The 17,031-nt window shown below is 43.4% G+C and overlaps 1 protein-coding gene across 6 annotated transcripts in view; it reads right to left on the reverse strand.

Annotated features, from left to right (window-relative positions):
- Lcp1 (lymphocyte cytosolic protein 1) overlaps positions 1-17,031 on the reverse strand; it is a 93,684-nt gene that overhangs the window by 23,862 nt on the left and 52,791 nt on the right. For 5 of the 6 annotated variants that reach the window (XM_052732737.1, XM_052732736.1, XM_052732738.1 and 2 more), the window contains 8 exons: positions 12,583-12,668; positions 11,367-11,530; positions 10,708-10,837; positions 8,257-8,389; positions 6,361-6,442; positions 4,527-4,692; positions 2,379-2,521; positions 111-137 (listed from right to left, as the gene is read on the reverse strand). In XM_052732737.1, the coding sequence (XP_052588697.1) occupies positions 111-137; positions 2,379-2,521; positions 4,527-4,692; positions 6,361-6,442; positions 8,257-8,389; positions 10,708-10,837; positions 11,367-11,530; positions 12,583-12,646 (909 nt within the window). In that variant the 5' untranslated portion in view covers positions 12,647-12,668. The remainder of the gene's footprint in view (positions 1-110; positions 138-2,378; positions 2,522-4,526; positions 4,693-6,360; positions 6,443-8,256; positions 8,390-10,707; positions 10,838-11,366; positions 11,531-12,582; positions 12,669-17,031) is intronic. The other variant, XM_052732741.1, reaches the window with a different exon arrangement.

A 17,031-nucleotide genomic window follows, 5' to 3' on the forward strand; every position in this document is an offset into this window, starting at 1 on the left:
AAAAAAACAGGACCAACATAAAAGGCAACACAAAGGTTTTGTTGTCCTCAGGGGGAGAGAAACAACTTATTTACATGAATTAAATTGTACACAGGAAAATATGTATATACCTTTATACTGCTGTAGAAGTCAGTCAGCTAAGGTTTAATTAAAAAAAAGTGACAGAGAAAAAGGAAGCAGAAGTTTAAAGCAGAGTTTAAAATACATTCACATGGACAATCAGCAAAAGGAAAAAGTTCAGAGGCAGACAACTGAAACACTAGCAAGTAGTCTTGTGCTGGTGTTGTCTCAAATTACAATTTACTTATGTGTGTGGAAGGAGCACATGGATGTGAAGGCCAGAGGAGAACTCTCAGTCTGTTCCCTCCTTCTACCGTGTGGGTCCCAGGGATTGGACTCAGGTTCTCAGGCTTAACAGAAAATGTTTAACTGTTGAGCTATCTTGATGGCTTTTTTATTTTGTTTTTTGAGGCGGAGTTTCCTCATGCATCCTGGGCTGGCTGGCCTTGAACTTATGGTTCTCCTCCTGAAGCCTCCCAAGTGTTGGGATTACAGGCAATACATAGCCTTCTAGTAAAAGGAGAAATATCACCAGGGTACGTGCATTTCCTATTTCTCTAGAAACTAGAAAATACAGCTAACCCGGGATATAATGAATTGGACTGGGCCTGAATTCTTAAGTTTTCTTGAATTCTTTAATATGCTTACTGACAAATAGAATTTTCATGGTCATGATCTTCAAAATACAAATTTATTCTCAGTCAATGAAAGCATACAGAATTTCACTTTATCTGTTAAAATAGTTCAAAAGCCTTTTAATTTATTTTGAATACTGAAAACTCAGGAGCTGCACTGCTTTTATCTTGGGTACACACCCCGGACACATGAATTAGAGCAGCTCCCCTTACATATACAGGCACAAGCACTGTGTAAATGCCCTATTGACCTTCCCAAAGTCCAAAATGGTTAATTAAGAACATAGCCTTTCAGTGAGAGTAAATCAGGCCCATTTATGGCTGAGATCATAATTTTGGGCACATACTTTTTCTACAATGGTAGGGCAGAACTACTGAACACAAAGGGAAGAGTGGTCGGGCTCCTCTAAGGCCCATTTTGGTTGGTGCTGCTAGAAGAAGGTTGATAACCACTGAAAATGTGCCTAGCTGAGCTCCTTGGGAGTGGGGGAGGGTCTGTTCCCCTACATGCTTTATTCTGATTGGCCCTGTGCCTGACAAATGCCAGTTCTGAACAGACCAGGTCAGTCCACATGGTACAGCAGCAAGAAGCTGTTGTTACTGGGTTATAAGCCTGGTGGACTCTTGGCAGGCCACGTGACCTTTCCTCTGGCTCTTTCTCTTTGGAGAAAGTTTCCTTCATGTTTGACAGCATGGACACTGAAATCTTCCCTAACATTGGTATCCCTGTATGTCACCCAGTGGCTCTGGGGACTGTCTCCAATCCTTCTTAGCTGCTCCTTATGTACTTTTCACCCTGGTCCATCTGTCACCAGTTACAGCCTTTTCCTCTCACCTTAAGACAGAATTTTTCACTAATTTGAAGACTACATGTCTGCCTTCCTGGCCATTCTTTTATGGATCTCTTATTTCTTTGTTTCCTTATTTGGGAAACTCTTACCTTAGGGTTTGTGTAAGGATTCAGTGAGTCAATCATAAAGGCACCTAGCAATGCCTGGCATGTAGCAAACACTGTGCTTACTTGCTGTTATTAGTAATCAGAAAGACATCTTCATTAACATTGTAAAAGGAAACCCTCTAAGATGGTGCCATTTATAAAGCAAGAGGCACTAAAGTCTTACACTTTCTTTTCTTAAGATTTATTTATTTGCATATGTGCAGATATGTGTGTGTGTGTGTGTGTGTGTGTGTGTGTATCTGCATGAGCATGTGCAGGTGTGCAGGTGCACTTGCCTGTTCATACATAGAGGTCAAAAGAGGGGCATTGGCTCTCTTGTAGCTGGAGTTACAAAGGTTTATGGGATATCAGAATTGCCATATGAGTGCTGGGATCTAAACTCTGGTCCTCATGATGACAGCCATCTCTCCAGCCCCTACACATACTCTCTTCACCTTGAAAGTAGTATTGCCCTTGCACCGCCATGCGCTCTGGATAATCTACTTCCTGCTACTGAAATTCAAAGCGAGACTCATCTCCTTTTGAAGCTTCACAAGGGCTCTGAGCAGATGTGTGTGTGGCCCAGAACTAGAACTGCAGATTGGCCCCGGGGGGATGGTGAGAGGCTCCAAACAGAACCACACTGAGCCTAGGCTGCTCCGATGCAAGGCCCAGCATCTGTCCTTTCTCCGCGGACTCCACAAATGCCCTTCATTGCAGCAGGCATGTTCAACGGCGCTCCCTACCTTGATGTCGGTGCTGAAGTTGGTGATTTTGGTGCACCCTGAGTTTTCCAGGTGGTAGTTAGCCCACCGCAGCAGTAGTTCTTCAGGAGACAATTTCATCAAATCCTCTAGGCTCTCTCCTTCTCTCAGAAGAGCAATCAGAGCTGGAGAGGCACAAAAAAATTAATAATAAAATGACCCAAATAAATACAAGGATATCGGGGGGGGGGGGGGGGGGACATGCAGCCATGTTGGAAGAGCAAAGAGCAGCATTGTCCCTTTGGAAGTAATGTCTTATAGCCCTTGCCATGAAATAAACAACTCACTTATACTTCCTAAAAGGGGTGCATTATTGTGAGCTTATTATCCCCATTTTTCAGTTAGAAAAGACAAGGACCAAGGAATCTCAAGCCTTTACCTAAGAACACTAGTTAGAGCATAAAGTTAACCATGGCGATTGCTGGAAGTACTCTGTTGGGTCTTTTGGACCACACTTCATATCACAGTGACACTTTCTGCTTTTAAGAGATCAATTTTGCAATCATGACAATGTTCTCTTTTCTATTCCCATTGGTGTTTTATAGTCCAAATGCTTACCTGTATAATTAAAGCAATTCAACAATGCAACCAACTTTCCTCTACGTTTCCCCAGATGGATAAACATTTTTCGCTTGGTTGAGTTTAAATTTAGTTGATTCGATTTTTGCAAATCAATATTCTTTCTCTTGGGTTTTAAGATTCCTATTTGCTATTTTTGTTTTTTAAATATAATGCTTAGTATTTGGGTTTTAAAGTGATATCTCAACATTTTCACTGTTTGTTATAATTTGAACACATAGACTTAAAACATATGCATAGTTGGAGCTGAAGAGATGGATCAGCAGTTAAGAACCTTGCTGCTCTTCCACAGGATCCAGGTTCAATTCCCAGCACCCACAGGATGACTCACAACCATCTATGACTTCAGTCCCAGGGGACCCAACACCCTCTTCTGGTCTCCAGAGACACCAGGTATACATGTAGTATATATACATACAAAACAATGACATGCATAAAATAAATAAATTTTTAAAAATTAAATGTGTATAACTGAAGATTACAATTTAGCTACAGATTTCAGAGTGGTGGGAACAGTATATGAAATTTTTGAAAGGTAATATGATTTGTGTGGCATTTGTCAAGGTACATTGACAACTCAACTGGGCTATCATTGCTTATATACATTGTTCAAAATTTCTCCCTTTCTTTTCTTTTTTTCCCAGCAGTGGGGCCAGGGGTGGGGTGGGGGTTGAACCTATCTATGTCCTTGTACAAATAATCAGGGTCTCATTTAGTTGCCTAAGTTGGACTTGAATTCACTCTAAAATCTAGGTAGGAGTTGAGCTTGTAATCTTCCTGCCACAGCCTCTCAAATAGCTGGGACTGTAGGTCATTGCCATCAGGCCTGGCTTTAGTTCAGAATTTCAAAACTCTACAAGTGATTTTCTGATATTTTCTAAATTTATTGTATATATTTAAGGTATATAATATGGCATTTTCATGTACTGATCATATTAGACACAGTGATATGATTACTATAATCAAGCAAATTAATGCCCCATCAATTTACACAGTTACTTTGTTCCCTTTTCTTTGGGTGGTAACAATATCTAAAATCCACTTTTGGCAAATTACCAGCATGTGCTACAGTATGATTGACTTAGGTCTTCTGTTTACATTTGGTCTCTAGACTCATCTACCCTGTATAAATGCAACCTACAGCTTCCTTGACAGTCAATAAGAAATAGACCAATTTCTCCCAACCTGGTGCATTTGCTAAGTATTTGAATGTGATTACTCTTACAAAATATGTATTAAAACTCTTTCTGTCTACTGTGGAGCTCCTGTAGACCATTTGGGCTGTGAAGCAGCTGCTGAGGTTGAGGTTCCAGTCAGGCTGAGCTACATATTCTACACTAAGCACTATTGCTAGTCTGTAGTCTCCACAAACCTTTGTACTGTCATTTTAAATGTCTGGTTCGCACGGACAGCATCTGTTCCTTTAATTCCACGACCCAATATAAGTGAGTGGTTTTCTCAGCCGGAGAATGCCTGATGTCTCTCCCCAGTCACCAACACGGGCAATGTTAGAAAGCCCTGCTATTGACAGCGCTTGAGACTTTATCTTACCTTCATTTCTGCTGAGCTCAATGTCGGCAAACAGTCCAATCTTGATGACTTGCCACAAAAGTCCCAGGACCAAATAAGGCTTCCCCTCCTTCAGGTCCTCAGCCCCTATGTTAACCACGTGGCACCCAATGGCTGAGGCAGAGTTCAGAGCCAAGTTCAAGTTTTCCTAAAGGAGAAAAAGTATGCAAGCTTGATTCCTTCACTTTGCCAATGCCAAATGATTACTGATTAGCAACAGCAGTGGTGTTGTCCTTCTGGAATGTTCGCAGACCCCAGGCAAGGTCTTCACTAGTTTTAACACTGAGAAAAAGCAGTCAAATAATAATGAGGAAAGACCTAATAACCTACACACTGAGCTTATGCAGTGGCCTACTCAATCAAACCAGTACCCAGTGTGGAAGACCCATTTTGGCATGAGATTAATGAGCCTTATGTTTGTCTGTTTTGAGCTCTTAAGAAGTCCATTTACTCAGAGCCTCCATTAGCTGGAGGAAGTTATTGGCCTGTCACTGCCTATGGCTAAGAAGACAATTGTTGATGTAAATTAGGGTCATAAAAAAGAACAACAGAACAGCCTTTTGACTTGCAAATTTATCATCATGGAAAGAAAATGATATAAATCAAATTCCTGGAAAAGACTTTGGATGAGTTTTTAACAGAACAAGTTACTGAGTATCCATGACAACTAGACAACTTGCATCTGTACACATGTATGCAGGTTCCAGGTATACACTAACCATGCATGCATCTAGTGTAGCTCATATGGTTGGGGTGTTGATCTCTTACAGTCCATTTTGGGGCCCATGAAGGAAGGTGGTCAACGTCAGAGTAGAGAAGCTTTTTTGTATGTAGATACATTCAGAACCAACTCTACCAGAAAGTCCTTCCCAACCATTCCAAATAGTGAATAAAAAATACTGCGTCTATTACAGTCAAGATCATGAAGAAATCTAATGTTAAGTGCATTCTCATATGTTCAATTCTTGTTCCCAACTTGGTTAGACTTCCAATTCAAAAGTACACAGGGTTGCTTAAGTCCAAACAGGAGATAACTGATTATTCATGATGTAAGGCATTAAATATGATTCCTGAGCTAGGGTTGCTTAAGTTCAAACAGGAGATAACTGATTATTCATGATGTAAGGCATTAGACATGGTTCCTGAGCTAGAGAATTACAATGATGTTAAAATATTGGAACATTAAGAGAGAAACACAGTGTATTTCCTGCTGGTGACTATTTGGCTAATCAGCTAATCAACAAGGGGAGGGGTAGAAGCAGGTTGAATTTATTCCACTCTTGGCCATGTCAGCAGCGCTGTGGAGGCCTCCAGAGCATTTTCTGTTTTTCATCCTTTCCCTGCTTAGAAAGTTTTGTCTTTTCAGCTAAAGCTGTACATTCTGCATCAATTCAAAGGTGACTTGGTAAGGAAAGATTGAGCTACAATTACAGCCCATGTGAAGTTTATTCTTTTTTTTTTTCTGAGACAGAGTCCTGGAACTCGCTCCGTAGCCCAGGCTGGCCTTGAACTCACAAAGATCTGCCTGCCTTTGCCTCCGAGTGCTGGGATTAAAGGCGTGAGCCACCACTGCCCAGCTGTGAAGTTTATTCTTAAGTGGCCTAAACAAACCAACACACCCCAGCCTCCTTTCTTGACTGCTCCACCAATAAACACAAGCCAGAAATGTGTCCTTCTACCCAGGGGTTGTGCGAACCATCGGCCAAGGCCTATGTGTGGGGAAGGAAGGCTGCGTGCTTGTGGAAAGCTGACTCAGCAGTGATGGAGCATTCACACCAAGCCGGCACCAGGCTTGCTTAGCAATGGACAGACAAACCTGAATGGTGAAGGGTGTGAGCTTCTTCTTGTTGATTGTCCTCTCATCGATCGTGTCTGGCACTGACAGGTTGATCATTTTACTGGAAGAGAAACAATAAAATTAAAGAGAGCAGCCCTCTGAGTAACAGAGTCCGGTGGAATTGGATTTAAATTCTAGCAGGACCTTAACTGGACATGTCAGCAACACTTATTTACCCACAATGAGAATGAGTTGTGCCACTGTGGTTAGATCTGGACTTGGTGGGAACCGGCAACGTTCATGAAGCTATCACAAGGCAGTGAGTTAACAAGTGAAGGTCTCATTTATTCACCTCAGCTGCTAAAGTAACTGTGGTTCCCATAGAGCAGTGGTTCTCAACCTTCCTAACACTGCGACCCTTTGATACAGTTCCTCATGTTGTGGTGACCCCAATCATACAATTATTTTCATTGTAACTTCATGACTGTAATTTTACTACTGTTATGAATCATAATGTAACTATCTGATATGCAACCCACAGGGGTCATGACCCACAGGTTGAGAACTGATGCCTCAGACCATCACTGAATTCTAGATGGGTTGCTAAAGCAAATCCCTCATGACTTTCTTAGCCTTGTAAATTGTCTCGACTATGCAAGAGACTGTTGATATATTTCTGGGTTTATATTATATCTACACTCCCATTTGGTGTCTGATCAATTCCTTTAACTAAACATATAATGGCTTGTCCTATCATTCTGTAGTCATTTGGTCAATGTGCAATAAATTTTTCTCACTTAAGTATCTAATACCTTGATCAGACATCTAAAGCAAGTGATTGTTGTTTATGAAAAACTGATTTTGTCCAAGTTATTGTTTGTTTAATCTTCAATAGGGCAAAAAATGAATGATCTTAGCAACCTCTATTTTATATAAAGAAAGGAAATGAAAATCCAACCTCCAAAAGGAAGCCAGACTTCATGGTACAGGCCTGTAATCTCAGCTACTCAGGAGGCTGAGGCCAGAGGATCCCAAGTCCAAGGCCTGTCTGGGCTAGGGAATGTGTTCAAGGCCAGCCTGGCCACCTTCCTGAGACTCTGTCTTGAAGTTGTCAAAAACAGCAAAAGGAAGTATGGCTCAGTGGGTCCTTGCCCAGCATGTGGGAAGCCCTGAGTTCGACCCCCTGGGGAAATACATCCAGAAGGAACAGAACCAGAAAAGTGTAAACACTTTTACTTATTTACGTGCATGTGTGTGAGCCTGCATGTGTCACTGCGCATTTGTGGAAGTCAGAGGACAACTTGCAGGAGTCAGTTCTCTCCTCCTGGGGGTTGAACTCGGGTAATCAGGCTTGGTGGAAGGTGCCTTGACCCAATGACCAATCTCACAGTCCCCCAACAAAGTAAATAAAAAAAAAATTGGAAAATGTGAGTGACTATTTCCTTTTAGTGAGAAATCACTTTTTAATCAACTATCTTTTGTTGTCACTTTTCAACATATATTTTCATAACTTTGTCATGTGTGTGCACATGCTTAAGTGTCTATATGTGCACATTCATGCATATTTAAAACAAACTTCCACTGCTCTGTGTCCCTTCTCCAGTCTATCCAGGGTAGGCCATGCTCAGATGAAGCAGAATGACACAGTCCCCCCAAAAGTAACTGCTCTGGCCTGGAATCACTGGGTCTTGGTTTATGTACAAGTGTCTCTTCCCTCTATGGAAACAACAGCAGCTTTACAGATTGCACTACAATTAGCTTCTGAAGTTAGTTAGCTTTCCTGTACCCTGTCAAGTAGAGTCCATAAAAGTACCCCACACATGTAAGCATCAAAAGAACGGCCTACAGTAAACACACTCAGCTACTGATACTTCAAAAAAAAAAAAAAGGTGGGGGTGGGTAGTCTATGGAAATCAAGAAGGAACCTTCATTTACCAAAGAACTATGCCATCCCCCACAGCATTGAAGAGATCATCGGTGTTCGGGTTCATGGGAATGACATGTCGGCAGTCCGGGTCATTCTCCAGGGCTTTGTTTATCCAGTTGACAAAGGCATACTTTTCTTCCTCTACAAATAAATAATTGAAGTGACTTACATGCAATATGAAAACCAGATAAAGACATTACCCACATGGACCTCACATTCTCATGCCCAAGAGTAATACTGCAAGGCTACCCAGGCTACCATCTCATCACCTTGGATTTACTAGTTTTAAAAATCAGAGATCCCGCCGGGCGGTGGTGGCGCACGCCTTTAATCCCAGCACTCGGGAGGCAGAGCCAGGTGGATCTCTGTGAGTTCGAGGCCAGCCTGGTCTACAAAGTGAGTTCCAGGAAAGGCGCAAAGCTACACAGAGAAACCCTGTCTCGAAAAACCAAAAAAAAAAAAAAAAAAATCAGAGATCCCTTAAGAAGCGGGCACTGAATCTAGTAATAAAGATACAATTAAAGATTTAAAACAGAATAAAAAATGCACATTATATTTGGATAATTATAAATAATAAAATATTTTGTGTGGATGTAACTTAAATATAAATGCGGTTTCATATTTACAGGATAAAACTCAAGATCCTGCTTGTGTAGCCCACTAATTTAAATGTTGTATGTCATTGCGGGATCATTGGGCTTTTTTACAGTTATAATGAAATGACTCGGAAATGAAATCACCTGTGATAGAATTCTTCCTTCCTACAAGCAAAGCTATAATGAGCTGATCTTAAAAGTCTTAGTAAAACCCGATGCTCTGCCTTCTTCCCTAGTGCCATGTTTCACAACTGTTTGTCAATGAAAACACAAGTGTCTCTCAGAGGAATTTTGAATTGCTGGAACTAGGTAAAGACTGCATAGTGAATTGTTATCCTGAAGGTTCATGATGGAGTTTGACACAGTGAAGGCTTGAAAAGTTCCTAGATTTGAAAATACAAGGCTAGATAAGACTGAGTATGTTCAGAATCCCGCAAGCTACAACAGCAGCTGGCCTGATAAGACAGATCCACTGGTGTGACAGCGGCACAAATGTGATGGGAGTCACCAACCACTTTTGAAAACTGGATCTAAGACACACATCATGAGAGGGAACCCACACCTGGCACTGTTAAAGGAGCCAGAAACCTGCGGCTGGTTAGGCCACAGGCTCTAGGAGAGAACACATTCTTATTCTGCTAAATGGACATAGTAGGAAACTGAGTCTTAGGACATATTGCTACACCCACAGATTAGAGCATCTCTCAGTCCTAAGAGAAGCTGCCAGTAGATGACAATGCGGAGACTCCTAACCAGTCAACTTGCAGAGAATCTGAGACTGTGGAATGCTCAGCCCTAAATGGGACATAGAGATCACCGCCTACCCTCAAGGCTCAGGATCCTCTCAGAAGAGGGCTGGAAAGATCGCAAGAGCCCGAGGTGGCTGGTTGCTAACATCGAGGAAACAGTGTTTACCAGACATGACAGGGCAGTTGCACACGTGAACACATGGTGATTAAGACCGCAGGCACAAGACCTGAGCAGGCAGCAGCCAGACAAAATCCCAGCATAGAGGGGGGAATGCGGCACTGAAATCCCACCGCTGTCCGAGGAGAGGGAGAGTCCACTTTCCATAATGGTGTGAAAACCATACACCAGGACAGGGCCCACGCCCAAGACTAACCGGGCAACACAGATTGGACTCAATGGACAAAGAAAAAAGGAAGAAATCTCCAACTAGAGTGGGAAAGGATGGGAGGAGTTGGGGGAGAGGTGTGTATGTTCAAAACACATCATATAAAACTCCCAAGGAAATAATAAAAAATATTTTTAATAAAAAAAAAAAGGCCTCAACTTTGTCTCCTCAACTGCAAGCAATGCTTATCTACAAACTTATCTTTAATACTGAACCATCTTTTGGAAAACTAAAGTTTGGGAAATGTTGAGTAACTGCACCATTTGGGATATCAGAAGCTTCATTAAGGCTGCCTTATGTCAGCCTTTGGAAAAAAATATTAAGCTTCTCTTCCCAATCAGTAGTTCTTGACCACTCAGCAGGCATTAAGAATAATCACTATACTGAAGACAGTGACTCAAAGAACTCATTTTGCCCACGAGATGTTTAAAGGAATTTTGGCAGCTTTCAAAGCATACTTGAAATGTAAATGAGATCACTCAGTACAGGAAGTTCCCCGGGGCTTGGGTCTCCTGTGTCCTGTGCCTGGCACTGGCCCACTCCCACGTGGGAAGATAGTCTCTATCCACCCAGGTGTGGTGCTTCTTGGCTTTTATCTCTCTGGTTTGCATACCAAAATTTGACTCTGTAACCCCAGAAACCCTGGGTCCTCTCTCCTCATTTTATTCTCCTCCAATCTCAACTCTCCCCCGCTCTGCCTCTGCTCCTCACCCATCAGCACAGCTTACCTGAATAGGAATGCTGGGTGCCAACGCTGGATTGCTCCGAGGTGCCGCCAATCGCACAGATCCCTTCCTTTTTGTTGATAGCTTTCCGGAAGGTCTTGGCAACCTCGGTGCTTTTCAGACCATGGAAGACCTGCAAAAATGTAATATTTTTGGTTCATTTGGTTTTATTTTGTTTACTTGTTTGTTTGTTTGTTTGTTTTTGAGATAGGGTTTCTCTTTGTAACAGTCCTGGCTGTCCTGGAACTCACTCTGTAGACCAGGCTGGCCTTGAACTCACAGAGATCCACCTGCCTCTGCCTCCCAAGTGCTGGGATTTAAAGACATGCACCACCACTGCCCAGCTAATTTTTTTTTTTTTTTTTTTTTTTGGACAGGGTCTTGGTATGCAGTTTAGGCTGGCCTGGTACTCACTGTGTAGCCCTGGCTACCCTTGAACTCAAAGCAAATCCTCCTGTCTTAGGTTCCAAGTGCAGGGATTATAGAAGTGGGCTACCACACCCAGCTACATTAAGGCATTTTTAAAAATGCAAGCTATAGTCAAGAAAAGCACAAGGGTAAGACTATAACGAACCAGGAAGGAAAGGGTCGTCACTCTGGATATTTGTTGACACTGAGTTCAAGTTTCGAATGTATCACCTTGGCTTCAGTATTGTGCTCACCTTGATAAACTCATCAAAGCTGATCTTTCCATCTTGGTCCAGATCACCCGTGGCCATCAGGTTTTCTGTGATTTCTCTCACTCGGTACCCAGGCAGAGGCAGGCAGGCAGCCTTGAACAAGTCATTCAGCTCATTACAGCTGATGTATCCGTTGCCATCGGTATCTGTAACACAAAGATACAGTGAGGCTTTGGGGTAACTCAGGCACAGCCTTTAGAAAGGCAAGAGAATACCAAATGACAGGTGGGGCTGGAGGGAGATGCCCAGTCCTGGGTTTCAGCCTGACCCAGATAGAGGCAAAAATCTGCCAGGAGGCCCATTGGATTGCTATCGGATCCAGACAATCACATTGCTTCCAACAACCACGGTAAAAGACTCATAATTTCAAAGCAGGGGTTTCAATAACATGATATTTAGAAACTCACACATGAATGCACACATAAAAGGGCATGTATGCAAGTTCATGTGTGTGTGTGAGTGCACACATACATGTGGAGGGCAGAGGGCAGCGTTGGGTGTTGTTCCTCAGGAGCCATCTTGTTTTTCAAGACAGAGTTCTCCTGAAGCTGGAGCTCACCGATTGGCTAGAGTAGATGGCCAGTGAGGCCCAGAGAGTCACCTGTCTCTGCCTTCCCAGGGCTAGGATTACAAGCCACTGCTGCCATGTCAAGCATTGTATGTGGGAGCTGGGGATCAAACTTGGGTCCTCGCGCGTGAGTGGCCGACACTTTCCTGGCTGGGCCATCTCTCTAGCCCCCTCCGCAATCTTTAGGAGTTCTTATAGAAACTAAAAAGTTAACCACAAACTGACGAGAAGGAGTAAAAGAATATTAAAATAAAGGACCCCAAGTGAGAGCAGGCAAAATGTAAACAATGAAGGGAAGGGAACATCTGCAGCAAAGGCCAGAGTCCAGGTCCCCCACTCTAACTAGGAAGGAAGTGTTTTTCTCAAGCACATCTTTCAGAAATCAGTTCTCCTGGGTCGTCAGCCTTCCTAACAGTTCCTCATGCTGTGGTGACCTCCAACCATAAAATCACTTCCGTTGCTACTTCATAACAGTAATTTTGCTATTATTACGCTATAGTCGTAGTATTAATATCTGTGTTTTCCGATGGCCTTGGGTGACTGCTGTGAAAGTGTTGAGGACCTCTGCTTTAACGAGCTCATGAAGCAGCTCGGCAGAGAATGGTACGAGGGCGTTCCAGGTCGACTCACCAACTTTGGCAAAGGCCTCTCTGAGCTCCATCATTTCCTCATCAGACACTGATCCTCTGGCCATTTTCACTGCTCAGGTGACAGACCTAGGAGAAAGAGAACCTAGGAGTGAGCGCCGTGCATCTCAATCCTTACGACGTCTTCGGAACAGATCCTGTTTATTTGAGGAAGACACGCTCTTCCCCACCCTCTGTGACCTGTAGCCTTCCTTCAAAATGTCCCAGCCTCTCATGTGGGGTCCTCCAAGACAGCTGTCTACAATTTCTTCCCTCCCTGCATGGAGACAGCTTCTCACATGATGAGGAAGTGCTTATTTTGGGCCCTTGAATTGGGGCTGACTTCAGGATTTCTGTGAGCAGCAGAGGGTGGTGGAAGGGACGCCCAGGACTGGGAATTTCCACCTCTTTTACTTTGAAATGTTCACTCTTGGGCTACTCATCCTTCCTCCTGTTCGCATAAGGAAGCCAGTGAAGGAGAGCTACATACCAGCCCCTCATGAACTCCTAGCTACAGGGTTCACCCAGCAGCTGGCCAACTGTGGACCTTCTGGCCCATTTGAACTCTGAGCCAACATTACAAAGAACAGAGAAAGAGCCGGGCGGTGGTGGTGCACGCTTTTAATCCCAGCACTCGGGAGGCAGAGCCAGGCGGATCTCTGAGTTCGAGGCCAGCCTGGACTACCAAGTGAGTTTCAGGAAAGGCGCAAAGCTACACAGAGAAACCCTGTCTCAAAAAAAACCAAGAAAAAAAAAAAAAAGAACAGAGAAAGAGGTGGTAAGGTTACTATATTTTGGAGTAATTTACCACATAGAGATAAACAATTAAAACACTTAACTTTTACTTATCTTTGTAAACATCATCATGATCTATCGGCCAAGCCAATAGAGATGCTTCATAAATTCAAAGAGTTCTATGTGTAAGCTTGACCATACATAGTCAAGGATTAAGGAAGGAGGTGACCTTCTAAGAATTCATACATGAAAATCTGAAGCACATTTTCCGTGTTTTCTCAGAAAAGCTTGTTGAGCAACCTGCTATCCCTTTCAGTCACTGCTGCCCTCTAGTGGGCAGAAAGAGAATGAAACAGAAAACAGATGTCTTTCCGGAGCCCCTAGCTAATCCACACATATCAACATTCATCAATGGGGGTCCATGGAAGCCAGCTGGGTTTCCTGTTGGGGAGGTTGTAAATGGTGCAAGAAGTCGGCAGATGAGATGTTTCTAACTACAGTTTCATTTTGACCATTGTAACAAAATCACCTATCTTAAACTGTCTTAAATTTGTGGGAAGGATACTTTAAACTGACTTATTTTTTTATTTTTTATTTTTCACATTGTTCTGTGGCGCTGTATTTGTTCTCGATGATAACTGACACAAAAAAGCAAACGTTTTAACACTAAAGCCTACAGGTCAAACTACACCACACTCAGTTTTGAAAGATCTGCATCCATTATCTACCAATATGAGTGGAACTTCCCAGCCACATAATGACATGCAGTGGCATGCAGTGACATGCAGTGGCATGCAGTGACATTCAATGACATACAGTGACATGCGGTGACATGCAGTGACATGCAATGGCACGTGGTGACATGCAGTGGCATGCAGTGACAGTGGCTTCAAGCTTTTGTTAACAAAATTCATACGTAAAAGAAAATAAACAAGCGCCCAAGACCACAAAAGTAAACAAATAAAACTAACAACTCGAGAGTGTCGTCTGAGAAGATCAGAGTGTCCCCTACCCCAGTGTTCTTATCTCCTTGTCACCTTATGCATCTAGGGGACTATACCAGTGACCTGGGGATGTCTTCCCTCCATCTCCTCTCCATCTTCATCCCTCCTCTTACAATCACTTTTTCCAAAACTCATTTGAACCAAGTATCTCCAAGTCCAGGGAGAGTAAACCGAGATGCGGCAAGGGGATGAAGTGAGGAACTTCAGTGGTTAATGGATGCCTAAAACCTGTCTCCTTTGCTACAAGTGGCTGAAAATCTAACTAGTTCTCTACAAGCTAACGCTAAAAGAACTGCGGGCTCATAGCAAAATCCTTTACCAGGAATTAAGAAGAGGGCATTTGTGGGGTGCAGTAAATACCATATTTGATTGTCCCTTGGTGACTCCAGTGTAGGCTGACGGCGTACATTAGCATGAGGATTTCCATTTGAGTTGTACATTAGCACAAGGATTTCCATTTTATAGAGTACACAAGCTAATCTCAGCAACATTCCAGCTCTCCATTCCCTCCCCTCCTCCTGCTGTCTACCTAGGCTCCACACCTTCACACTCCTAGTGGACACTCATTCTCTCCACTTGCTCATTGCTCAGCAATCACTCATTAAGTATCTCAAATAGCTAGCTAGCAGGAGATTTGAACTTCAACCTTGTGGGTCTGTCTGGGAATTGCAGAAGAGGAAGCTGGCACTTCTTTGTGCTACGCAATCGAGGCTGCTGTTACAGGACAGTTGCTGTGACTTTACTAAATGATTGTGACTGAAGTGGCTCGACTCTCCTTTTTACCAACACTGCACACGCACGTGCGCGTGCACGCACGCGCGCACACGCACACACACACACACACATTCATAGCAGGGTCTCCCCATCACACTGTACCAATTCCTGGATGTCACAGCTGGTCTGGCTCTATGCAGCTGGCAGGCCACACTTGCTAGACACCTTATACTTGGTTCATGGGTGTTCATCGTGTTCATGGGATGAGATAGGTTCTTACATTCGGCACATATTTTACCAACGCCTACTATGAGCCAGGTCCTGCTCTTTATTTCAAGTGAAGCATGACCCAGTTAGTTACCGAAAAGCACGGCACAGATACTAAGCATGTGGCAAGTAAACAGATCGTGGAATCCAAACCTGGCACTATGTTTGTGCAGAAGAGTGTCAATTTCCTGAACACTGTAAGAGACTCCTGAGACGTTTAAGTAAAAATAGGAATGAGATTGCATTGTGCCAAAACAGAACCAAGGGAAATGGAGAGCTAGCTTAACAGTTAAGAGCATGCGCTACTCCCGCAGAGGACCTGGATTCAGTTCCCAACACCCACATCAGGTAGTTCACCAACACCTGCAACTCCAACTCCAGGACACCCAGTGTCCTCTGGCCTCACCTGTACAAATGTGGTACACACCAACTCATGCAGGAATACACATGTGCATAAATAAAAATATAAATAATTTTTAAAGAACAGAGCCATAAAAGCAACAGAAGAATCATAGCATTGGGTTAAAAAAGAAAATCTAAAAAACCCTCCAAAGATCATGGTATAGCAGAGTAAAAATATTTTAGCATAAATAATGCATGTCTCCCCAGATTGCTTGGCTCATCCAACTAAGACCTTAAAAGGAAATATTGGTTATCTTAAAACACAGCATGTTGGTCACGAACAAACACCTACTATAACAACACCTAATAATGTTCTCGTGGGAGGCTTATAAGTGAGAGGGTAAACTTGGAGATGCAAACAGTGAGAACAAGTTCATGTTAAAAATGCTCATCTCAGTGGCCCCATGGCTTCAAAAAAAGAAAAATGGGTTTATGCAGTGTACAAAGTGGACTGAGAGGGGTCAGTGTTGACAGCTGAAGTCGCCGTGACCACTGCAGGCTGTTGTAGGGCCCAGACTTGAACAGACTGCCTTGTCTCTTTTCCCTTCACACTGAGCAGTAGGGCCTAGGAGCACAACCCCCCTATTAGAGACAGGGGAGCATCAGAGGGTGATTACAGTGTCCTGATGTAGACCTGAGAAAACTGACATATAACCACGGGAAATGCTTTCTCTGTGCAGATGCTCAAAGGCCGTGCCTGCCTGGTGTTCCCGATGCAGAGAAGAGGAGGGAGGGCGAAGCTACCTCTAAAAGGATAAGCGAAGTCCTTGACTGGGAGGAGGCCCTTCACCTAAGTGAACTGAGTGGAGTGTGCAAAAGACAGTACTTCCGCCCGGTGGGCGGGGCGTGATTAATGTAAGAACCTGCAGACCAGTCACGTCTAAGAAGGTCATCGCTGCGGTAGCCTCTAAGTTTAGATGCTTTACATAGCTTGTGTGTCTGCCTGAGGGGACTGTGCCCATTTTTATGCATGCACGTTTGAAGGGGTGAGACGTCTTATCACCTATTAGGCAGGTCCCTAGGGGAGCTGTCACTTTGCAAACTAGCACCATAGAGGCAGCAGTAATGGGTCATGCTGTGGCATCTGGAGCCCAAAAGGGCGACTGAAGAAACAATGTGTCTTCCAGGCCATGAATGAGTACTTTCAACTCAGCTTTACAGACCCTGCACTGAGTACGGCCCAAATGATTATTTTTTTTTTTTGGTGCTAGGGTTTATATATGTTAATCATGCGCTCTACCACTGAGCTGTATCCCCAGCCCCCACCACCGCCCTCCCTTTCGGTAAAACATTTAACGGCATTTTATTTAGTGTGGTGGCGGAGGTGTATG

This window comes from Peromyscus californicus, unplaced genomic scaffold (assembly GCF_007827085.1).
Source record: "Peromyscus californicus insignis strain IS unplaced genomic scaffold, ASM782708v3 Scaffold_12__1_contigs__length_115047231, whole genome shotgun sequence".
Classification (NCBI taxonomy): domain Eukaryota; kingdom Metazoa; phylum Chordata; class Mammalia; order Rodentia; family Cricetidae; genus Peromyscus; species Peromyscus californicus.